The sequence below is a fragment of the Pyrgilauda ruficollis genome, unplaced genomic scaffold (genome assembly GCF_017590135.1).
Source record: "Pyrgilauda ruficollis isolate IOZ18807 unplaced genomic scaffold, ASM1759013v1 scaffold34, whole genome shotgun sequence".
Classification (NCBI taxonomy): Eukaryota; Metazoa; Chordata; class Aves; order Passeriformes; family Passeridae; genus Pyrgilauda; species Pyrgilauda ruficollis.
Window position 1 is genome coordinate 5,462,092 of NW_024524822.1, and position 23,383 is coordinate 5,485,474.

Sequence of the window (23,383 nt, forward strand, 5' to 3'; positions counted from 1 at the left end):
CTTTTTGTACAGAAATCTTGCATCAGAAGCCTACAGAAAATGAAATGGAGTTTAATGAATAAACTTCATAGTTTTAAGTCTGACCTTAAACACTGTGATTGTCTTTGACCTATTGAAAATTAGGACAGTGTGCTTCCTAATTTTTAATAGTGATTTCCCATAGGATATACTGAAATTAACTTTTTTTTTTTCAATGTGCTAGGAAGCAATAGTGACATCAGAAGAGCTTGGACAGGACCTAGAGCATGTTGAAGTTTTGCAAAAGAAGTTTGAAGAGTTCCAGACAGATCTTGCAGCTCATGAAGAAAGAGTAAATGAAGTGAACCAGTTTGCTGGCAAACTTATCCAGGTAAGCATTTATTGGTATTGAAAATCTCTCTTGGCAAGTCAGTTACCACAGCAGACATTTGTCTGTAGCTTCCCCTCTTTCCCCCCTGTTTCAGAGCAGATCTTTAAGCTTTGCTCCACATGGGTACTTGGCTTTCTTCACCTTAAATTGTCACCATTTGGTTACTTGTTCTTCTGCTGAACAGCCTGAATAACTGCCTCATCTGGGAATGTTCCTGAAAATGTGGAGAGTAGTGATTATTAAGAGAAACTGTCATATTGGGGTTAAATTTATTTCCTTTGGACAGGAGGTTTAGTATCTCTTCTGGTTTGATATCAGGGGCCTGATCAAGGATGGAGGCAGGGCATTCCAGGGAAAAGAAGATACTGTTTATAGCCCTCTTCCCATGGACTAATCAATATATAGGGAAAACACTACATGAGTATTGAATGTTTGCACAGTGAAATTTCAGGGAAACTATTAAATTGGGTGATCATCTGTAAAGGACAGTAATTATAAATTGATTTCTTGAAGACCAGCAGTGTTTTGTCAATGAATGACAAACAAAACCAAAGAATAAATATATGAAAAAACATATGAAAATAGCATTTTTCCTTTGCTTGCCAGGAAACGCATCCTGAAGAGGAACTGATAAAGTCCAAACAAGATGAAGTAAATGCGAGCTGGCAGCGTCTTAAGGGACTTGCTCTCCAGAGGCAAGGAAAACTCTTTGGGGCAGCTGAAGTTCAGCGTTTCAACAGGTACGAACTTGGCTGGATCTGCTGAATGATGTAACCCTTGTGTGGGTGTTTAATGATGCATTCAGCTGCACACAGTAGTATGAGAGGAGCTACTGTCTCCTTTTGCTTTGCTCTTCTGCATGACTTGCTGAGTGAAGACCTTGTTGTTCTACAATTACTTTAGAATGGTCATTCTGATGGAGCTTTTCAGAACTTGGCAGTTTTGTTCTCCTTTCCTCTGAGGGTTTTTTCCCCCATTTCTGTCCTAGATGAGCCTTAAATGGAGTGTGCTTTTTTTTATTGGATGTCAGCCCAACTGTTCTGGAGGCTTCGAGCAATGTCTTTCTATTCTCCTCTCCATCTACAGCATTTTGAGATTTGCTGTAATTAAGTTGGGAAAGGATTCCACTCTATGACAGTGCTCAGTGGTGCTGTAATTCCTGGTTTGCATCTGGTGACAGTGGCCTGTTAATATGCTTCAAAGTTTCTTGAGATGCAAAGAAAGCCTATTTATTTGTTTTCTAAAGGATGTTTGTAGTTGGCTGCAGTGTTTATATATATGGGTTTGTATGCTAGTACGTCTGGCACACGTATAGGAACACATCCTGCTTCCTTCCTTTTTCCATACAAGACAAACTGCTTTCAATTTGTGCTTTGTTTTGAAGGGATGTGGATGAAACAATCAGCTGGATCAAGGAGAAAGGGCAGCTGATGGCCTCAGATGATTTTGGCAGAGACTTAGCCAGCGTGCAGGCATTACTGCGCAAGCACGAAGGCCTGGAAAGAGACCTGGCAGCTCTGGAAGATAAGGTACCCCTGTGAGATGTGTTTCACCTACTGTTTAAATGAGGTAACCAGCTTGTAAAAGGCTGGAAGCTCACTCTCAGTTTGTGCCTGGGTTTAGGTGAAGGCCCTGTGTGCAGAAGCTGACCGTTTGCAGCAGTCTCACCCAATAAATGCTTCCCAAATTCAAGTGAAACGGGAGGAGCTCATTGCCAACTGGGAACAGATCCGGACGCTGGCAGCAGAGAGGCACGCTCGCCTCAACGACTCCTACAGGTGGGTCACTGCAGCAGGACAGTGCTGCTTCCCTCCTTGGTCACATTTGACAGAGGGCTCTTGGAAGGAGAAGAAAGGGGTGCCATTTCCAAAATTTGGGGATGATTCTGGTACTTTCAGAGCAGTCTTGTTCACCAAATTCTATTTTGCACTAACTTCTTGGAGTAAAAGAGATATTTATATGATTGAAAAATTATTGCAGCTTTTTGTCATTCTCTGGTGTGGATCAACTGAAAATAAACACAGGGATGTTTTAGGACCTTTGCTATTTTCTCTGAGTTGAGATGTGGATTTTGAAATGCATTATCTACATTTGTTTTGCTGAAAAGAAAAAGCTTTTTTAATACTTTTATTACAAATCTGGTCACTAGTCTTTAAGAGTCTCTATGAAGACTGAAGTATGGTATATTGTTTGATGTATTGTCTGAGACCAAATGAATTCCCTGTTTCTGTGGTAGTTTTTTTTTTTGCTGTGGAATTTGTATTCATCCAGTTGTGTCTACACTAACCTGGTCTCTGAAACATAACCTGTTAGATTACTGTTGAGAAGCCATACTAAAAACAAACTAATCCTCATATGGTGGTTAGTTTACATCCTTTCTGGTTTTGTTTTTCTGCCCTTTGTTCCTTCCCACAATGTAGGATTTTTGGCAGTGGAGACCCACACAAATAATCTTTTTCTTTACCTTCCCTGCCACAGTCTCTTCAGAGCAATTAACAGCAAATGTAAAAGGGAAACAGAAACTGATCACTTTTGCTGATAAGTGTTAAGCATATGCCAAAGGCAACAACTAAAGGCATTCTGGAAGGAATTTGAGGATTTGCTTGCTTGTTTTAAGGCTGAGGCATGTGCAGCTGAAATTTTCTGTCAGTTCCCTCCCCCACACACTGTTATGGTTGTGACAGAAGCAGCACTGTGGATTATCTTGAGAACTATATTTTGATTTCTGTTGTCCTCAGTATGTAGTTAGGAATATTAATTTTACTTACAATATAAGTTATATGCAAAATACATCTTTGAGACATTGATTTAAAACCCAACATTTTCATAACTTTAAAAGACTTCTTTTATGATTGAAAGCATATTTAGTTATTTAATATTCTGAGCAGATTTTTGTGTTGTTTTATTTGTATCTGAGGAACAGCTTTTATGTTTGTAACCCTTTCTTTGGGGAAGGGGAGAGAAACTCTGCAAATTAATTATTCCTAATAATTTTTTGCTTTGCTTACCTAAGGCTGCAGCGCTTTCTCGCAGACTTCCGAGACCTCACCAGCTGGGTGACTGAGATGAAGGCTCTGATAAATGCTGATGAACTTGCCAATGATGTGGCTGGGGCTGAAGCCCTTCTAGACAGACATCAGGAACATAAGGTAGAGTGGTTATACAGCCAAATGCAGTCAGCAGCCCTCTGATTTGTATGTCTAACAGTGTCTGAGTCAGTGTTCTAGCACTGGAATGCTTTGATCATGCAACTAACACAGTACTAGATTGCTGTCTTGATTTAATGTTCCAAAATTGTTTCTAGGTGGTAGATATATACTAGGTATTTAAGAATGCTTATGATAATATTTTATAAAAAATAGGCCTGATAGCAGCCAGTTGGGCTAATGATTGGTTTTGTTCTCCATCATGAGGAATTCCTATAATTAAGCAGAAAGAATACAGCTCAAATAAACTTCTAGTTTCATTTTAATGTAGAAATTTATACCTACCTTACGTGCATTGTAAAGTCATTCAGACACTCTGTGCTAAGATAAATTTTGGTAACAGCTTTTTCACATCTCCTTCCATAGGGAGAAATTGATGCCCATGAAGACAGCTTCAAATCTGCTGATGAGTCAGGCCAGGCTTTGCTCTCTGCTGGGCACTATGCTTCTGATGAAGTTAAAGAAAAGGTAAGTTGACAACAAGAGCTCCTAGAAGAATTTTGTCTCTTTCTTCTGTGTCCCTTAATTTAAAAGGATGATGACATCAGGAACTGGAGATTTCATTGTTTACACAGGAGGTCATTTTCAATTCAGTGCTACCCACTTTTTTTAGAGTCACAATTTGATTTTACATTGAGATGGAAGTGAACTCGAGTGTTAAATAAAATTATTATATTTTCCTCTTCCCAATCAATTAGCTGACCATCCTCTCAGATGAAAGGTCTGCCTTGCTGGAGCTGTGGGAGCTCCGCAGACAGCAGTATGAGCAGTGCATGGACCTGCAGCTTTTCTACAGAGACACTGAACAAGTTGACAACTGGATGAGCAAACAAGAAGTGAGTGCATATCTTTGAATTCTCCAGATATGGTTACTTGAATTTCTGGGTAGTCTTTTGTAAGCTCAAGCAATTGGCAGTGCTGGCAGTGCCATGAACACCCACAAGCGAGTGGGTGCTGTGCACAGTTATTTATCTGACTGCCTGAAATGGTGCAATGGCTTTTTCCATCTAATGCTGAAACTATGAGCTGTGACAAGTGGGCTTGATGTGGCTTTTGTGTGTATTAGCTCTTGTAAAATGCTGGTTGAATGAGAAGCTGAAAAGAATTATTGGCTGTTAGAAGCATAAAGCAAACACCATGCCAGTATGCCATTTTACCTTTCAGTAATAACATATGGCAGGAAATATCCCTGGCTGTGCTTGAGCTCACTTAGAGCAGCTGAGTATGGAAACATTAAAATGTGTTTGTGTCCTTACTTCAGGCATTTCTGCTGAATGAAGACCTTGGTGATTCTCTGGACAGTGTGGAGGCTCTTCTAAAGAAGCATGAAGACTTTGAGAAATCCCTAAGTGCCCAAGAGGAGAAAATCACAGTAAGACATTGACATTAGGCCATCACTAAATGGACAAGAAGTGAAACAAGGGCATTTATTCACTGGGGAGGAGACACTGGTGGTAAAGGATGGGGTTTGCTTTGCAGAATAATCTTCTGTTATGTGGGATGTATTAGCTCTAAAATGGAAAAGTGTGGGATAGGGCTTGATTTCTGTCTCAGAGTCAAGTAACCTGGTGCTTTCTTACCATACCAGCACACAGGTGAATGAAAATTTGTCAAAAAACTGCACTCTTCCACATGGAGAGGATGAGGGTACAGAGAGAAAAGGGTGTAAGGATAGATGTGCTAATGGCTTTCTGCCAGTTTTACTGTGATAAACTTTGGGGAATTGATATACTAAGGAAATTTTCACAAGCAATTTCTATTGCACCAAATAAATGGAAACTTGTTTTCCCTCTAGGCATTAGATGAGTTTGCTACTAAGTTGATTCAGAATAACCACTATGCCATGGATGATGTTGCTACACGCAGAGATGCTGTAAGTATCCAAAATACATTTGGACTGTAGGCGTTAAATCTTGTTCTGCTTTATTATTTTACATGGTTTGACTTCAATATAGGATAAGTCAGTGGAGTTGTCCCAGGAGGGATACAGTGGTGGTTCTTACAAGCTTGAAGAATTTAAAAACCTTTTACTTTCTTCTTCTTTCAGCTGCTGAGCCGCCGAAATGCCCTTCATGAAAGAGCCATGCGCCGCCGCGCTCAGCTGGCAGATTCTTTCCATCTGCAGCAGTTTTTCCGAGATTCTGATGAGCTCAAGAGTTGGGTTAATGAAAAGATGAAAACTGCAACTGATGAGGCCTACAAGGTAAACACAAAGATGAATGGTAGATTGCTCTTAAGGCAGTAACAGGCTTAATCAGTCTAATGACATGAAGCAGCATCAGCCAAAATGTTGCTGATAGTCGGTGGTATTAATGGCAACAGGAGGAATTGTGTAATTTCTTCCTGACCCCAGGAGGCATTTTCCCATCATACAGTAATTGTGCCTATCCAGTAGCTTAAGAATTCTGATTTAAGGCATATTTTTGGCACCAGATCCTCTGGTTACACCATGACATGTCTATGAATGTAGTCCAATTTCAAAAATTCTTCAGAGATCTTTGGGTACTGGTTTTGTGTTGAAATGTTCTATTTCTTTCTTCATCTGTAGGATCCATCGAACTTGCAAGGTAAAGTTCAGAAACACCAGGCTTTTGAAGCAGAGCTGTCTGCTAACCAGAGTCGTATTGATGCCCTGGAGAAAGCTGGCCAGAAGCTGATTGATGTCAAGCACTACGCATCCGATGAGGTGGCAGCTCGCATGAATGAAGTCATCAGCTTGTGGAAGAAACTTCTGGAGGCCACTGAGCTCAAAGGTATGACTTGTTCAGAAGAATATGGGCAAATTTCTAGAGAGTTTAGCTGGGAGAAGACAGGAAATGAGTTAACTTCAGTTCCCACTTGACTTTCCTGTCCTGTTCTCCTCTTGCCTGTCTCTCTCAGGTATTAAGCTGCGAGAAGCCAATCAGCAGCAGCAGTTTAATCGCAATGTGGAGGACATTGAGCTCTGGCTGTATGAAGTAGAAGGACACTTGGCTTCTGATGATTATGGAAAAGATCTTACTAATGTTCAGAATCTTCAGAAGAAACATGCACTTCTAGAGGCAGATGTTGCTGCCCATCAGGTAAGGAAATAATTTTTATTCCTGCCTTTTCAAATCTGCTCACTCAAAAGAAGGTATTTTTAGATATGCTCAGTCAGAGACCTTAGCAGGTCTGGGTTTTATAATTTTTTTAGCTTTGGGTTTTACAGTTTACTTATCAGAAATAATTTTGAACTAAAACATAACTTGTATGTCTCTAAAATAATATCTTTATAACTTTAATAGAAATGAGCTTCTCAGTCACTGCAGCCACCTAACAGAAATTCTGACCTAATGGTGTCGCTGATCAATTTTAGGATCGGATAGATGGCATTACCATCCAGGCACGCCAGTTCCAGGAGGCTGGGCACTTTGATGCTGACAATATCAAGAAGAAACAAGAAGCTTTAGTGGCTCGCTATGAAGCCCTGAAGGACCCCATGGTAGCTCGCAAGCAGAAACTCGCAGATTCTCTTCGCCTGCAGCAGCTTTTCCGTGACATTGAGGATGAGGAGACCTGGATTAGGGAAAAAGAACCTATTGCAGCTTCAACAAACCGAGGTTGGTCCATCCTGGTATCTCTAGGATTCGGATGTCAGAATTGCTCTGTTATAAATTGTATCTTTCTAGAATATTCTCTGAAAATTTCAGAGCCGTTTGGTGTAATTACCATTGCCCAGAGTTATGTATTTGCCATTGCCCCTGGGTCTCTGTTATTGCTCTTGTAATTGCAGTGGTAACATTGTTTCCATAGTACTCTGTCCTCATTGTTGGTGTTCTCCCTCTGCACGTTTGTGTGTTGCTGGCTGCAGCTGCCTTGAAATTTTTGTTTCATCTAGTGACTCTGATTTAGTTGATTAATTATGTTGTATCTTTCAGGCAAGGACTTAATTGGTGTCCAGAATCTGTTAAAGAAGCACCAGGCTTTGCAGGCAGAAATTGCAGGCCATGAGCCCCGCATTAAAGCAGTCACACAGAAGGGAAATGCTATGGTGGAAGAAGGTATGTCTCAATATTTTTTAACTCTGGCAGTCTCTTGTTCTTTGGCTCAGCACAGTTAAGAATTACTGCTTGATTTTATCCTGATAATAGGCAGGTACCTGCTAGCAGGATGAACTCCTGTTGATCCTTTCACCTGAAAATAAAAATGGGTTCCCAGATGGGAACCTGTCCTAATTTTGACAGATCTCTGTCTACTGTTGATGAACACTTATTTAGCATTTTTGTGCCTATTGTATTTAGTCTCTATAATTAAATTTTTAAAGGGCTCTATCTGAGGTACGTAATCATGATGTGAGAGAAAATTCTCTACAAAGACCCTAATTCTTGCTTTTAAATAAATAGGCATCTTTATTTCTCGCTGAGTGTTTTTAGCATGAAAATTTAAAAAAAAATCTTGCAGGTCTGAAATTACATTTGTCTGCTGCCAGAACTCTGGAAAGAGATGACCTTTTCTGTTTCATCATTGAGAAATGTTATGTTGTGTCTCGTTTTATTCCTGTTGATTAAGATATGCTAGTACAGCTTTATTTGCAGGTTGTGTTTTCCAGTCTGAGGCAAAAGGACCAGCTGAATTATGTTTTTATAATTCTAGTCTAAATAGGCTTTAAATTGGTGTAATTTTTTAACTTTGAAGAATTACAAGTAATCTTTTAATGCCTATTGCTTATGTCTGCTGAAATCCTTCAGTTCCCTTTGCTTCTGTTCCATAGGACACTTTGCAGCTGAGGATGTGAAAATCAAACTGAATGAGCTAAACCAGAAGTGGGACTCTCTGAAAGCCAAAGCATCTCAGCGTCGACAGGACCTGGAGGATTCCCTGCAGGCTCAGCAGTACTTTGCTGATGCTAATGAAGCTGAATCCTGGATGAGGGAAAAGGAGCCCATTGTAGGCAGTACAGATTATGGGAAAGATGAAGACTCTGCTGAGGTATTTGAGATTCTTGTTTAAATCAATTTTGCATAAGTACAGTGAGGATTTGTCCAGTGGTAAAAAATGAGCTGTGATAATTTCAGGATTCTTGAGGGCAGATTCTTGCATCAAGCAACATTTTGGCTCTTAGTCAAATGATTACATATTTTCCTGTGTCTTAGTTGCTATTGCACATGAAATTCTGCTGCTCAGTATATTAAGCCAACTGTGAGGAAGCTTTACCTCTGTATTCACTCTTGTACAGGGTTTTGTTTTTTTAAGTATAATGAAAATAATATCAGCAAATTCCTCATGGGATGAGCATTTCAGTATGAGTCTGGTTTTCAGCAGTTCATTAGTCTGGAAGTAATTTTTTTTGTCTGGATTTGTTTTATTGATATCATTCTGTAGTCAAACACCACGTCCCAGGCAGTGCTGACTGACATTTTATCAACATAAAGTGCAATTTAAAGGCACACTTCAAACTTACCCGTGTCACTCTGGAAATAGTTCTTTCTGGTCAGAACAAAAGAATGTTGCTGAGATAAGGTGGAGGCAAAGCACCAGAAGCATTAGGTCCACTATCTAGCCTGTGAATAAATAGAAGTGATTATTCCCATGAGAGTCACAAGGCTGGCAGCTCTGAAAAACCCACATTCCCTTTGTATGGAGTCAAAATATATGTTTTAAGCAGAGGTATATTTGTCAAATGGCAAGGTGTTCATGTTGTTATTATCATCCACTTTCAGGCTCTTCTGAAGAAACATGAAGCTTTGATGTCTGATCTCTCTGCTTATGGCAGCAGCATCCAGGCACTGAGGGAGCAGGCCCAGTCATGCAGGGTAAGGAAAGATGCCAATCATGTACCTAAAATTCATGGGTCAGCAAAAGGTAAAAACGAAGCTCAATAACAGTTGTTAGTTTTGAGAGGTTATTGCAGACTGTGCTTGATTTTTTCAAAAAAATTAGCAGTCTGTTTTTATAATCATAATACATCTGTATTGTTTTAAAGTAAAACAATCTAATGTGGTGGTTTTCAGTGTTTGAGCCCAGACAGCACCTAAACTGAATCTACAGTAGCTTTAACTAAGGCTGAAGTATATTCTAGGACAACAGCATTGATTATAATAAATGTGGAACAGCTCATTTTTTCTTGTGCTTTTTTTTTTTTTTTTGTTAGCAACAAGTTGCTCCCACAGATGATGAAACTGGAAAAGAGCTTGTTCTGGCACTCTATGATTACCAGGAGAAGAGTCCCCGGGAGGTGACAATGAAAAAGGGAGATATTCTCACCTTACTCAACAGCACCAACAAGGTGGGCTCTGGCCTCCTGCTTTGCTGCCTTGCTTGGCTCCCTCAGTGCTGTGTGTTTTGTTTGGTTTTGGTACATTTAGCCCGTGTCTCCATTCAGCACTTCAGCTGAACATCTTCATTTCCATCACTCCTCTACAGCTGCCAACTTTTCCAAGATAGGGCACATGTCCTTGAGCTTTACTTCCCTTATGTGGAGGAACTTGTGGCCAAATACAAGGGGAGACATGGCAGTAAGATCTGTCTTCAAAAGACTCTTTGTTTGAAATGATCTCCATAGCAAGAGCAAACTGTTGAGAGCATCACTGGTTTCCTTGTGCTAATAGAAATCTCTGATATGCAGCATTCAGTTCCCCAGCATTCTTTATGCTTGATGATGTCCTCACAGTGGTTGCTTCGTGGTTTTTTTGCTTCCAGGACTGGTGGAAGGTGGAAGTCAATGACCGTCAGGGATTTGTACCTGCTGCCTATGTGAAAAAGCTGGATCCTGCCCAGTCTGCTTCCCGAGAGAACCTCCTGGAGGAGCAGGGCAGCATCGCCCTGCGACAGGAGCAGATCGACAACCAGTAAGATCTAACTGATGAGATATGACACTGCCAGCATTAGCTGGCTTGGCCTTTGCTTCACAGATTGCCACCAGCTTAGGTTAATCCTTCTTACACTAGGGAGTCATTAATTGGAGCAAAACAAGGGGCTCCTTTGCCAGAGGCACCAGATTCAGTTGCTTTGTTCCTACTCTAGATTTTCTTGTTGCTTTTCCCATTTTTAACTGTTAAACTCATGACACTAGAGCTCAACTTACTGTCTGACTTGAGTATTATATGTGTTCCTTTTGTTGTTGTACCTAACTACTTAACTTGTTTGTGAGTTATATATGTCCTAAGCAACTCTTGTATATGTAGTTGTCACTTCTTAACGTGTTACCTGTTTTGAAAAGCTTTCTTAAATTTGATTCCATTAAGTACAGTGCTCTTCCTATACAGGGCTGCCTCTGAAGGTGCCCTCCTTATGAGCTGGGGCTACTTTGCTGCTAGCTCATCACTTTTTTTTCTGAAATATGGTGCCAATATTTGTTGCCATTATAGGAGCTAAAATGTGTCGTCCCCACCTTCTTTTTTTTTCAATTCTTATCACCTTTTTTAAAAGAGCAGCATATCGTTGCAAACAGAAAACTGCAAGGCTGCTTGGTAATGACCACCTTAAAGCACATGGTGGCTGGAGATTAATTCAGGCAAGGGCTGTTGGTGATAGCTGTGAGTGCCAGCCCGTCTTATCAAGCCACCTGAAAGCTGAAGCTGGAAGTTTTCTGTGTACTCCCATCTGTTTGCGCAGCTATGCTGTCATTCTGTGTGAGAATTTCCTCCTACTCAGTTGTGTTGAGTCATCAGTTGTTACAGTGCCATGCAATAATTACTAGCCTTAGCTCTAGAATTAAAAAATTAAAATAAAATCACACAAAAAAACCCCACCAACCCATAACAAAAAACCTTTTTACCAGCACGAAGAAAAAATTCTGGAGAATTGTGGCAGATTGGTCAGGATTTTAATAATATCATTCCCTCCATGGGTTTGCATATGGCTTTTAGTAACTAGAACAGGGTGCCTTATTTTAGAGCCAAGGAGAGGGGACCACCTTTTAGTTTCCAATCCCATGGCACAATAATGAGGAAATGAGGAGACCTTATAGAGAGAGCTCAACTGTACTGCTGAGGTTTCCTTACACAAATTCTGCTCCTGGTCTGATTTGCTTTGCTTCTGAACAACACCTAATTTTCTCATTTAAATGTGAACTCTTACCCATCTCTTACCACAGACCAGCCACGGATGGAGCTGCTGCTTTCATTATTTTTGTTAATCTGACTAATTTTTCGCATGCGTTTGCTGTGCTCCCTGTCTGTGCAGGACTCTCATTACTAAGGAGGTCGGCAGTGTATCTCTGCGTATGAAACAGGTCGAAGAACTGTGAGTAGGATTAGCCCTTTCCTAAACCATGCTGTCTCCACACTGTCACTGTTCATCCTCCCTTTGTTTCTTTCTTTGGGAACGCTGCTCCAAAGAGACACGAAGGAGGCCATTTCTGCAATGAGGATTAGTTTAGATGAATGTGGTGGTCTGTGTTTCCTCTGTTCCTCACAACCAGCTGCTTATCTTGCTGGGCACCTCTGCTGCTGCTGAATTGGTTCATGTTTATTCCATCACACTGGTTTGCTTACCAAAGAGGCTTTAAGACTCTCTGGACTGTTTTCCTTAAAAAGCATCTCCTCCATTTTCTGAGGTGCAGATAGAAATATGAGCTTGTTTATATAAACATATATAAAATACATCTACCAAGTATTGCATCACATCTGAATGTCTTACGAGTCTGGGAAGGGTGGGGCTGTCATGGTTTATCATATAAAGTAATATTCATGCTGGGTGTTCAAAAAAATTTATATAGGGTGATTATTCCTTAGTTTTAACATTAACTAAATTTTGAAACCTGTGTTCATGTCTCCTGGAAAAGATATCAAGTTTGCATTATACTGGTGGAAGTTGCTGGGAAATCCAAAGCCACAGTGTTCATTGACTGTGCCTGACTTTTCATAGCAAATGTATTTCTTGAACATTAAAAGTGACACTTTTATGTAAATCTCTCAAGTGTTGCAAAGCAACTCTGAGGTAAGGTTTGCTTCTGAAAGAGTTTTGCCCCAGATCCTCTATGAGCTTTACAAGTATTTAATACCTAATGCTGTTTGCTGAAGCAAACAGCTGCAATTAGGGCAGGCTTCAAAACAGTGTTTTCAAGTCAGAGTAGAAAGTTGGTATTTAAACCTAATATGTAAGATTCTTAGTTCCTTTCTACCCACTCTTAAACTACAGTAAACAGGAAGCCACAAAGTCCCTGCTTCCATGGAAGGAGAGCTGATTTATCACTTTGGTATATAGATATTTTAGCCCAGGATACTGAGGATTTTTTTGAGGAGACTTTGTCATCTCTGAGCTCTTGGTTAGGAAAATGCTGCAGGATTGAACTCCTCAAGATGGGAAGTTGTAACTGCTCAGTATGTGGCCTTGTGCTTTGGGGTGGGAAATGAAAACAGCCCCATTTGAGGCACCTGCAGGTATCTCAGCAGTGTCTGGTATTATTTGATCAAATAACATCAGAAGGAATGTGCTTAATAATGAGACTCTATTGCTGCTGTTGATCACTGTGGTAGACCAATGTCCAAACTGATTCAGGATATAAAAGCCCTTCCAGATGCAGCTGAAATGTCTCATCTTCTGAAGACTTAAAAGAAAGTAAAAATGAGTATTAACAGTGTGGTTTTTCTGAATGCAGGATTTAAAAAAACAGGCATTGTTCATTGCTAGAGAGATTTGTAATTCAGTATCAGTGACTGCAAAACTGCCCTTGGCTTTTTTCAGCAATAGCTTGGAAAAGTTCTTGTAGGATCATCTGTGTCTAGTTGATTACAAGGTGGTTTTAAATAACTGGCTGGTGTTGTGAGGTTTAGTTGCCTGTGCAGACCATTTTAGAGATTTTTGAGGTTTCACTTTGTGTCTGTTCTAATGTAAAGGAGGAGTAATATCACTCATGTTGAGAATGCCACAGATATAAAAAATGTACATGAAAGAGTTTCATGGATTTCCCAGTTGAATATAGGTGTGTTATCAAAGAATCATACCTTGTTTAAACATTCAGCAGATTTTGCACTGGAAAATGGCTAGTGGAGATGTTCATGTCCTAAAGCTGGGAGGCTGGTGGATTTTAATAACCTGATGGCAAACTTGATGTGCTCTAGGAAAATATCTCTTGGCAAATAAGAGCCTATGGAGTCATTCCTGCCCTGCAGTGATACTGTGGTTTAAGAGCCTACCCCAGGCTAGGCTGTTCTTTGGGTTTGCATTTGCCCAGTGAGGTGTTGCATGGGAGAGTTCTCATTTTGGTGTGCAATCCATGTGAAGGAGAGACATGGACAATCTTCATTCCCAGCTGCACATGAGTGGCTCATCCTGTAGTGGAACAGGGCATAAGTGCAGGGATTCCCCATTTTTGGGGACCCCAGTACTTGAGAAATTCCTGTGATTGGACTCTGTTCCATCTGACTGTTCGCTGCTTTCCTTTCCTGCTTGTCCCAGGTATCACTCTCTCCTGGAACTGGGAGAAAAACGTAAAGGCATGCTGGAAAAAAGCTGCAAGAAGTTCATGCTTTTCCGTGAAGCCAACGAGCTCCAGCAGTGGATCAATGAGAAGGAAGCAGCACTCACCAGTGAGGAAGTGGGTGCTGATCTGGAGCAGGTGGAGGTTCTGCAGAAGAAATTTGATGATTTTCAGAAGGTATGTTGTGATGCTGCATGATGTGTGTGTTAATTTTGGCCTTTCCCTTCAGGCTTTCTGATCATATATCCATGACAATTCCTCATAGCTGAGTAGGAAATATGGCTTTGATTGGACATAAAAGGTCCATAGAAGGTATATATGAATTTTTTACTTCACTTTGTGAGGATAGAGCATCCCCTATTAAAGTGTCTTCAGTTTGATTACATTCCCCAGGTTGCTCCATGCTTTCCAGGTCCCAGAGAGCTGAAAATCTTTCAACACTTTGCAGAAGAGTCTGCCAAGCTTTAGAGGAACTCCAGTTTGTGGAAAGCATAGCCTTCAGCTAAGCTATTCCTATTGAAAGGGAAGATGCATTTGGTTTCCATCTGTAGAGTTATTTCCCTGAGATATGGGGGGGAAAAAAAATCTGGCAGCTGGGATTCACTGGCACAGGCTGTCTGGGAACTCAGGGTCACTGTGCTCAATTCCTGCTGTTCACACACTGGGCTCTCCTGGGGAGCCACCTTGTTCCACGTGTTCTGCTTGGGTGAATTTTAATGCTGGGATGTTTCCCTGTTCTGTGTAGGATCTCAAAGCCAACGAGTCACGCCTGAAGGATATAAACAAGGTTGCCAAGGACCTGGAGTCAGAAGGGCTGATGGCAGATGAAGTACAAGCAGTACAGCAACAGGTGCTCTTTTTCTCTGCCTTATTCTAATCTAAGAAGCAAAAGTTTTTTCTCCTTTCTTTTGTCTGTTTTCTTTGCCTGGCATTGCAAGATTTAGACTGTTTTCTTGTGTGGCCATCCCAAGAAGACCTTTAGGTTATATTCTGTAATAATGCTAGAGCAAATTCTAGCAGCATCTAGAGCTTTTTCCTTTATTTTCTTAGGAATGGAAAGTCTTTACAGTAATATTAAAAGTCATGGAAAATCCATGCATTACCTTTGCTTCATATAAATTTGAAATTTAGCATTTTTTTATTTGCTGGAAAATGGGTGAGGAATGCTAGGGAAAAAGAAAAATAAAGTAGAATACAATTCAGAGTGGAGGGAGTTTGTGGGTTTTCTGTTTTGGTTTGGAGTTTTTTGCCAGCTTTTTACATACTTGTGCTATAAATAATTTTATTCTGTGCCAACTAAGTATGAAGCGTGTTGGAAAAAACTTTCTTTCTGTTAGAAAATAATAAACTGTTTGTCCTGTCTCCTTTGCAGGAAGTCTATGGGATGATGCCCAGGGTAAGTGTTGATTTCTGAGGTGGATGGAGTGGCAATTGTAACAGGTTTGGGATGTACAAGGAGAAGTTCAGCCATACTTGTAGTTCATTTCCATGATGGAACTCACTAATGACTTTGAATGGATATTCAAAGATTATCTTATCTATGATCCCTTTATTTGTGTCTTGCCCCACGTCACAGATCTAAGCAAGCAGCATAACCCAAATGTATACAAATACTTGCATGAAAAAAATGTACTTACTCTATTAAGGATCGAACAGAGAGATATTTTCAAGATTTTTTTTACTGTACTCTGATAGTTTTAGATTCTGCTTCATATTTAAAGCTGTTTCTTCACATTTTCAAACAGGATGAAACTGATTCTAAGACAGCCTCTCCTTGGAAGGTAGGTGTCATTGCTTAGTAGCACACAAAAAGAAAATAAAACAAAAATTACAGCATATCATCTTTTTTAAACCATTTGCTTCTCCAGTGCCATAGAAATTCTCATCAGCCTGGTTTTTACTTCTCTGCTACAAAACTGTTTAGTTTTGAGCTTGTAGTACGAGGGTGATTCCAGTTTCTGGGCTGCAGATGTTGAATAATCCCTTGTTCACTCTGCATGAGTTCTTTGCTTTCTGCTTGCTACAACAAAAATGTTTTTATTCCTCAAAGTCAAAACCATTTATGTCAATACTCCTTTAGTAAGGAATATGCTGTATCCCATTAGTCATCTCCAGCTCATTTACTACAATAGTTAGAAGAAGCCTTTCTCCATTCATTAGAGGCTTACAATGAAGAACTGTCACCTGCTAAAGCACAGAAATATCATAAATATTTTTAAATTATCCAGCACTGTGTTTTCCCTTGCATTTCATTCCTGTGTTACATGTCTTGCATCCACCCTGTTAGACTTAAAGCTGCTTGTACGTCTTCTAAGCTGTGTGAATGTGGGGAAACCAGGTTAGTATGCAATATATTGACAGAAAATGCAGCATGTTGCCAGGAACTGGTGACTTTTAAAGGTTTTTTTTTTTTTTTTGCAAATTACAAACATGTACGTTGAATTCTAAGAGTCTTATAGTAACTTAGCAAACTGAGATTTTGGGGGTTTTTAATTAATGTATTGCATGTTGCCTTTAAATTTCCTCCTCTTTGTCCTCATTAAGATTTGTTTGCTTCAGTTTACACTAACATGACAGTGCTTACTTGTGAATTCTGACTATTCTTACTCTGCTCTATAGGACCTTAGGAATTACAACAAATTATTCTTAATTGCTTTTGTAATTTACTTACATTGTCTTAGTGGTTTCTGTTTGGTTTTTTAAGGACTTTTTTTTCAGTCTGGTTGTGCTTTTGGTTAGAGTATATTTTTTATTTCTGCCTTTTCACACAGTCTGCACGTTTGATGGTACACACTGTGGCAACCTTCAACTCAATCAAGGTAATTCCACAACTTTCTCTTATCTGATTTAGAAGTGGTGAACATTTTTTTACCCTCCTTTTCCATAGTCATTGTCTTTCATTAAGCTTTATAAACTCTTTTGAATAATTTTATTGAAAGAAGCATTAGTATATACAGCATTTGCTTCTCAAGTTATATCACTATCTTATATACATAAAATCATTTGGTTTTACAGCTCAGGAGAAACCCTTCAAATTTTTCTATTTAACTGAGCTATCTGAATTTGTGCATTCTTCTGGAATGGAGCAGAATTTAGTAACCTTTACCTGTAGTGAAAGGCCAGCCTTGACTTTTTGCTTCCCCCATCCAGGAGCTGAATGAGCGCTGGAGATCCCTGCAGCAGCTGGCAGAGGAGAGGAGCCAGTTGTTGGGCAGTGCCCATGAGGTCCAGAGATTCCACAGGTGAGGGTTTTGTTTGGTCTTGACTCAAATGCTTTGTCTATCAATAATTGTAAAATATAGTGGGACCTGTTCTAAACAAATGATATTCAACCCCCCTCTTGTTCAGCAGAGGGTGGTATTTTAATTCTCTTTTTGCTGTTCCTTCCTTCAAATCAGAGATGCTGATGAAACCAAAGAATGGATAGAGGAGAAGAATCAAGCATTAAATACAGACAACTATGGGCATGACCTGGCCAGTGTTCAGGCTCTGCAGCGCAAACATGAAGGCTTTGAGAGAGACTTGGCAGCTCTGGGAGACAAGGTGAGATTCTGAGGAAGAAAACCCAAAAGCTTTCTTTTTATCTACCAGAAATGATCAAACTATGGCAGTTCTCTTTGTCTTCATTGTGTTCATTTCCTTTTCTGTAATCCTAGGTGAATTCTCTTGGTGAAACTGCCCAGCGTCTAATCCAGTCACATCCAGAATCTGCTGAAGATCTCCAGGAAAAATGCACCGAGTTGAATCAGGCTTGGAATAGTCTGGGCAAACGTGCTGACCAGCGCAAGGAGAAGCTCGGAGATTCTCACGACCTGCAGCGTTTCCTCAGTGACTTCAGGTAGTGATGCCATTCCCCCTCTCAATTTGTTTATTAGTGGAGTGTACATGGCTTATTGTTCCACAGGAATATTTCTGTGAAGGGTTCAGAAAAGGACTGTACTCCCTGTTGTGACTTATTTTAGTGGAGGGAGGGAAAAATTCCCTATTACTGTGTGTTCACAGGGACCTCATGTCTTGGATCAACGGGATCCGGGGCCTGGTCTCCTCAGATGAACTTGCAAAGGATGTGACTGGAGCTGAAGCTTTATTGGAAAGGCACCAGGTATGTGAAAGATAAGTGTATCATAAACATCAACAAATGTTTCTTTTTTCTGACACTTTCCAATTAGAGTTCCAAAAATAGATCAGTTCCGGCTCTGGTTATTGAGCAGCACATCTCTGCCCCTTGCAGGAACACCGCACAGAAATAGATGCAAGAGCTGGCACTTTCCAGGCATTTGAACAGTTTGGACAACAGCTTCTTGCCCATGGACACTATGCCAGCCCAGAGATCAAGGAGAAACTGGATATTCTGGACCAAGAACGGACAGACCTGGAGAAGGCCTGGGTCCAGCGCAGAATGATGCTGGACCAGTGCCTGGAACTACAGGTACTCTGCTGTAGTTTGGATAAGAAAAATAATTCCTCTGTTCATTAAGAAGTTTATCATTTTATGGAGATAAAAGTGCTCTTGAGCTGTCTTGCTCATGCTTTGGATTTTTTGCCTTCCCAGCTGTTTCATCGGGACTGTGAACAAGCTGAAAACTGGATGGCTGCCCGGGAGGCTTTCCTAAATACAGAGGATAAAGGAGACTCCTTGGACAGCGTGGAGGCACTCATCAAGAAACATGAAGATTTTGATAAAGCAATCAATGTCCAGGTGAGAAGTGTAGCTGAAGTAAGGGGAAAATAGTTTCCTTTTTCTCATGTGAATCATTAGCAAAAGGAGTTCTGCTATGTATGGCTTCTAAAGTTCAGTTCCAAATATTCAGCCACATGGAATTTGCTGCAGAAGTTTAGAAGCAGTTTGTGCAGATCAGGAAGTATTTCATTGCCTACAGACAGTGTAGAAATAGTGGCAAGTATTTGTGTAAATCCACTGATTTTAAATTACTTTTTCCCTTTATTTGTGGCAGAAAAGGGTATATTTCTAGTTTCTTTTAGCAGAAAACTGCCTAGATTTATTCAGAGATCATACTGCTGAAGGTTTTAGCCCAAAAGATCCTTTTTTCCTAAATGCCACAGGTGAAAAGTGTTCTAAGTTGAACTCTGCAGTCCTGTAGAAGAGAGACTTTCTTCATAGGGTCCCAGTAATGTAAATTTGAAGAAGATAAAAAGGCTTGTTCTGTTCAAGACACTGCTCATCATTTGACTTCAGGGAACCACAGTTCTAATTCGTGGTTTCTGGTTTGAATAGGAGGAGAAAATTGCTGTCCTGCAGTCCTTTGCTGACCAGCTGATTGCTGCAGATCATTACGCCAAGGGAGTCATCGCCAACAGACGCAACGAGGTCCTGGACAGGTCAGTGCTGCCTGGGAGGAGAAGGCAGATGCCTGGAAATCCTCTTTAGGGATGTCCTGTAGCTGTTGAAGGTGATGCCTCATGTGGCTCTAGTGGTTTATTCATTGCCTATGTCAAATTACTACAGGTGGCTTCGTCTGAAAGCTCAAATGATTGAGAAGAGATCGAAGCTGGGAGAGTCTCAGACCCTCCAGCAGTTCAGTCGTGATGTGGATGAAATAGAAGCCTGGATCAGTGAAAAGCTCCAGACTGCAAGTGATGAGTCCTATAAGGATCCCACAAATATCCAGGTGAATGTGGTTCTTGGCTTAAAAATCAGAATATCATTAACTTTGCAAGGCCTGCTCTTCTAGTTGGAAAATCTCAGGAATTCTTGTTCAGAGATGACAGAATAGTGCATCATGTTGGACATGTTCTCCTTTCAACAAGGAGAAAATGGAAGTTACATTATGCATGAAAAGAGACCCAAAATAGGACTTGGTTAGTAATTATTCATGCCTATAATTAATTATTCATGCATATAATTAATAAGATATGTGGTATCTGCAGCAGAAAGTTTCCTAAAGAAACCCAAGTGGCTGTTCTGTCTCTCTCCCAACATCTAGACAATAAGGAAAAGGAATTCTTGGGTCTCAACTCTTTTACATTATAAAATGTGAAATCTCATTTATTTTTCAGTATTAAGGAATAAAGTTATCTCTTATGTTTTAATTCTGGTTTATGAAGTAGTATGAATGCACTGAACTACTTCTCTCAATCTGTTTTATAGCTTTCCAAACTGCTGGTAAGTAGTTTGGACTAGCCTGGTATGTGAATTTATTTTCTCTGTATAAGCTTCTGTGTAAGCCCAAGCTCTGGTTGCTGCTCCATCCATCAGTTCATGCAATCTCTTTGTTTTCTGTTAGTTCTTGACCTCCATCCAGGTACAGCTGTTGATCCTCGTCCTATGGGTGTGGCTTTTTTGTTAATTCCTATTCAGCATCATTTATTTATGTATTTGTTTTGCAGGTGTTCTGCATGATCTGTTTATTTTATGCTCCATTAATGATGTAGTTTAGGCTTTTTTAGGAGTTAGCCCATAGAAAAATGGGGATCTGTCCCCTTTTTCAGAAATTTGGCTGTTTGGTCATCACTTGTGATGATTTAACACAGGGCATAATGTCAAATCCATGAGCTTGTGTTTGTAGAATCAGATGCTGAAGATGGAGGATTCAGAAATTGGTAGAACTTGATTGGCTTAGTTCTTGCAAGAGCACAGAAGGGAATAAAACAGAAAGAACATTCCAGAAAAAGAGATGTACCAGATGGAAAGCTGACAGCACTTGTAAGAATCCAAGAAGCAGAGTAAAATGAGGTTATGTGGAGGGAGAAGATAGAACAAAGAAAGGAGAAGCTAACGAGTAAGAAATGAAAGAATAATTTGTCACTTCAGAGTGTGGTACATTAAATTACTATTTTTTTAATTGGGAAAAAAATTATATTAAACTAGAAAGGCTTTTTTGCAATTTCTTGTCATGGTAATTATATGGAGATATACAATTGGCAGCTTTTAAATTGCATTTTCCAAGTTGGTAGATCTAGCTTTGAAGGATGTGCTTCCCCAAATGCTTTGAAGGATATGCTTCCTCAAATCTCAGGATTTGGGGTTTACAGTTCCCAAAATGAAGCAGCTCATGCAGAATTTCTCATACCAGCGCTATAGTATTTTTCCTTTTTTATTTTTGATCTAACATTTCCTTTCATCCCATTCTCTAGGACACTCTCTACCCATGTCCAACGTCACTAGCATTTCCAGTTTATACTTGCAAATTCTGTCTTGTCACTTTTGTGCTGTTGTCATGTTCATGGTGGGTGGATGGATCATGGATCCATGAGAGCTGCACACTTCTTCCCACACCAAGGCTCCTGTTGTTCTCATGGTGCTCTCAATTTGGCAGAGAAAAATTCTTACTAAATAATTCAGTTACATCTTTATAGAATCTTTTGGCTGTTAATTCAGTATTTAGCTATCTATATATAATGGGGCTGTGCATGTCTAATATCAAAACTGTGCAGAAAGCAGATAACCTGGAGCAGTGATTTCTGTTAATAACGTATAGATTAGAAAGGGAAGTAGGAATTTGTGTAATTACTGTAGGAATAGAAAGGATGATCTACTCTACTCAGGGTATGTGTAATTGCTGCTTTCAAAGGGCTGCATTGAAAACTAGGAATCTTTACTGCAGTAACAGCTCAGCTCAGTGCCAGGTCAAAATTTGGTGGTTTCTCAGGTAATGAGAGTAAACACTGGAGCGAGCAGTAAATACCCTACGCAGAGAGAACTTCAGCTCAGCCTGCGCACAAAGCTGATGACCGCCCAGCCCATGAGAACAATGCAGGAGCCCTTTGTGCAGAGCCTGATGGTGTTGGGTTTGTCCTTGCAGAGCAAGCACCAGAAGCACCAGGCCTTTGAAGCCGAGCTCCACGCCAACGCCGACCGCATCCGCGGCGTCATCGACATGGGCAACTCCCTCATTGAGAGGGGCGCGTGCGCCGGCAGCGAGGACGCCGTCAAGGTGGGCACCTTCGAGTCTTGCTTGGCTCTGCTTTGAGCAGTGTTTTGGTAACTGAGGCAGGACAGTGTCCCTCTAAAACAAATCATGCTTTATAGAAGATTTTGTATGTCAGCTACACAGTGCAGATCAGGTGAATCATTCTGCTTTGGCCTCAAGGAGGATAAATTTTCTGTCCTCTGATTGAGGTGTAAATTATAGCTGGGCAGCTCAAAATAGTGACTCTAACTTGCATACCTGGGATCAACAGCCACACTTCCACCATGTTCTGGTTTTGCACAGAACTTCTTTTATGTTTCATTTCTGACATTTGCGTATCTTTCCCACTTTTTGACAGGCACGCCTGGCTGCCCTGGCTGACCAGTGGCAATTCCTGGTACAGAAATCAGCAGAGAAGAGTCAGAAACTGAAAGAAGCTAATAAGCAACAGAATTTCAATACTGGCATCAAGGACTTTGATTTTTGGCTTTCAGAGGTAATAAGATGGGAATTAATTACTTGCAAAGCATCTTTTTTTTCAGTTTTTATTACCTTTGCTGATGTTAGATTTTGTGGAGCGCTGTTTACCTTTGAGCAAGTCTAGGTTTATTTTAAAAAAAATGTTATTACTAGTAAAATTCTTGTGTATATGTTATTAGTTACGAACAATAAGATGAGAAGAAGAACCTTTCATGGTTCATGGAACCTTTTAGCTATTAAACAGGTGACAAGGTAAAGGTGTAATAGAAAATTGAGAAATAATTTGCATGGTTTTACAGCATTATAATTTCAAGGAGTTCATGAAACACAATTTGTTCTTCATTCCATGTTTCCTTCTCTGTCCCTAGGTGGAGGCTTTGTTGGCATCTGAAGACTATGGGAAGGACTTGGCATCTGTTAACAACCTTCTGAAAAAACATCAGTTACTGGAAGCTGATATATCTGCTCATGAGGTATTGCTTACCCTTTTAGTTTTGGAAGATAAATCATAGTCATAAGCAATTCTGTAGGTACAGCTCCTGATACTGCTGCAGTCACAGACTTGTCAAAATGTGTTTTTTAACAAAACCTGTGACTGCGAGTCAGATTCTGATTTTCATCCTGACATAATGAGCACAGAAACAAGCTCTGAGCAATCCCTGCTCTCTCTCCCCTCTGTGTCCAGGACCGCCTGAAGGACCTGAACAGCCAGGCTGACAGTCTGATGACCAGCAGCGCCTTTGACACGTCCCAGGTGAAGGACAAACGCGAGACCATCAACGGGCGCTTCCAGCGCATCAAGGGCATGGCCAGCGCCCGCCGCGCCAAGCTCAACGAGAGCCACCGCCTGCACCAGTTCTTCCGTGACATGGACGACGAGGAGTCCTGGATCAAGTGGGTGTTTGGGAAGTTCTGGGCGTGCCAACAACACTCATATTTTTTAGTGTGGCTTTAGAGCTGCCTTCCAACAACTGTGCGTCTATAGAGTCCAGGAAAACTGCTTTGGGTGGGGTTTCTTATCTGCAGTTTTCGTTGGTCTAATCCCAGTAAGCAGAAAAACACTGTTTAGACTCAGACATTTCATTCTAGTCAT

General features: G+C 40.5%; 1 protein-coding gene across 8 annotated transcripts in view; it reads left to right on the forward strand.

Moving 5' to 3' along the window:
* SPTAN1 (spectrin alpha, non-erythrocytic 1) overlaps window positions 1-23,383 on the forward strand; it is a 45,734-nt gene that overhangs the window by 11,138 nt on the left and 11,213 nt on the right. For 4 of the 8 annotated variants that reach the window (XM_041474815.1, XM_041474816.1, XM_041474817.1 and 1 more), the window contains 37 exons: window positions 203-349; window positions 956-1,089; window positions 1,734-1,878; window positions 1,973-2,127; window positions 3,363-3,498; window positions 3,922-4,023; window positions 4,254-4,391; window positions 4,817-4,927; window positions 5,351-5,428; window positions 5,603-5,758; window positions 6,104-6,308; window positions 6,436-6,617; window positions 6,893-7,136; window positions 7,455-7,577; window positions 8,288-8,505; window positions 9,237-9,329; window positions 9,668-9,802; window positions 10,216-10,364; window positions 11,701-11,760; window positions 13,918-14,116; window positions 14,685-14,789; window positions 15,312-15,335; window positions 15,685-15,720; window positions 16,711-16,758; window positions 17,090-17,181; window positions 17,338-17,482; window positions 17,596-17,777; window positions 17,942-18,041; window positions 18,171-18,368; window positions 18,492-18,638; window positions 19,176-19,279; window positions 19,407-19,569; window positions 20,049-20,063; window positions 21,703-21,834; window positions 22,169-22,306; window positions 22,659-22,763; window positions 22,976-23,184. In XM_041474815.1, coding sequence (XP_041330749.1) covers window positions 203-349; window positions 956-1,089; window positions 1,734-1,878; window positions 1,973-2,127; window positions 3,363-3,498; window positions 3,922-4,023; window positions 4,254-4,391; window positions 4,817-4,927; window positions 5,351-5,428; window positions 5,603-5,758; window positions 6,104-6,308; window positions 6,436-6,617; window positions 6,893-7,136; window positions 7,455-7,577; window positions 8,288-8,505; window positions 9,237-9,329; window positions 9,668-9,802; window positions 10,216-10,364; window positions 11,701-11,760; window positions 13,918-14,116; window positions 14,685-14,789; window positions 15,312-15,335; window positions 15,685-15,720; window positions 16,711-16,758; window positions 17,090-17,181; window positions 17,338-17,482; window positions 17,596-17,777; window positions 17,942-18,041; window positions 18,171-18,368; window positions 18,492-18,638; window positions 19,176-19,279; window positions 19,407-19,569; window positions 20,049-20,063; window positions 21,703-21,834; window positions 22,169-22,306; window positions 22,659-22,763; window positions 22,976-23,184 — 4,853 coding nt within the window. The remainder of the gene's footprint in view (window positions 1-202; window positions 350-955; window positions 1,090-1,733; window positions 1,879-1,972; window positions 2,128-3,362; window positions 3,499-3,921; window positions 4,024-4,253; window positions 4,392-4,816; window positions 4,928-5,350; window positions 5,429-5,602; window positions 5,759-6,103; window positions 6,309-6,435; window positions 6,618-6,892; window positions 7,137-7,454; window positions 7,578-8,287; window positions 8,506-9,236; window positions 9,330-9,667; window positions 9,803-10,215; window positions 10,365-11,700; window positions 11,761-13,917; window positions 14,117-14,684; window positions 14,790-15,311; window positions 15,336-15,684; window positions 15,721-16,710; window positions 16,759-17,089; window positions 17,182-17,337; window positions 17,483-17,595; window positions 17,778-17,941; window positions 18,042-18,170; window positions 18,369-18,491; window positions 18,639-19,175; window positions 19,280-19,406; window positions 19,570-20,048; window positions 20,064-21,702; window positions 21,835-22,168; window positions 22,307-22,658; window positions 22,764-22,975; window positions 23,185-23,383) is intronic. The other 4 variants (XM_041474818.1, XM_041474821.1, XM_041474820.1 and 1 more) reach the window with 3 other exon arrangements.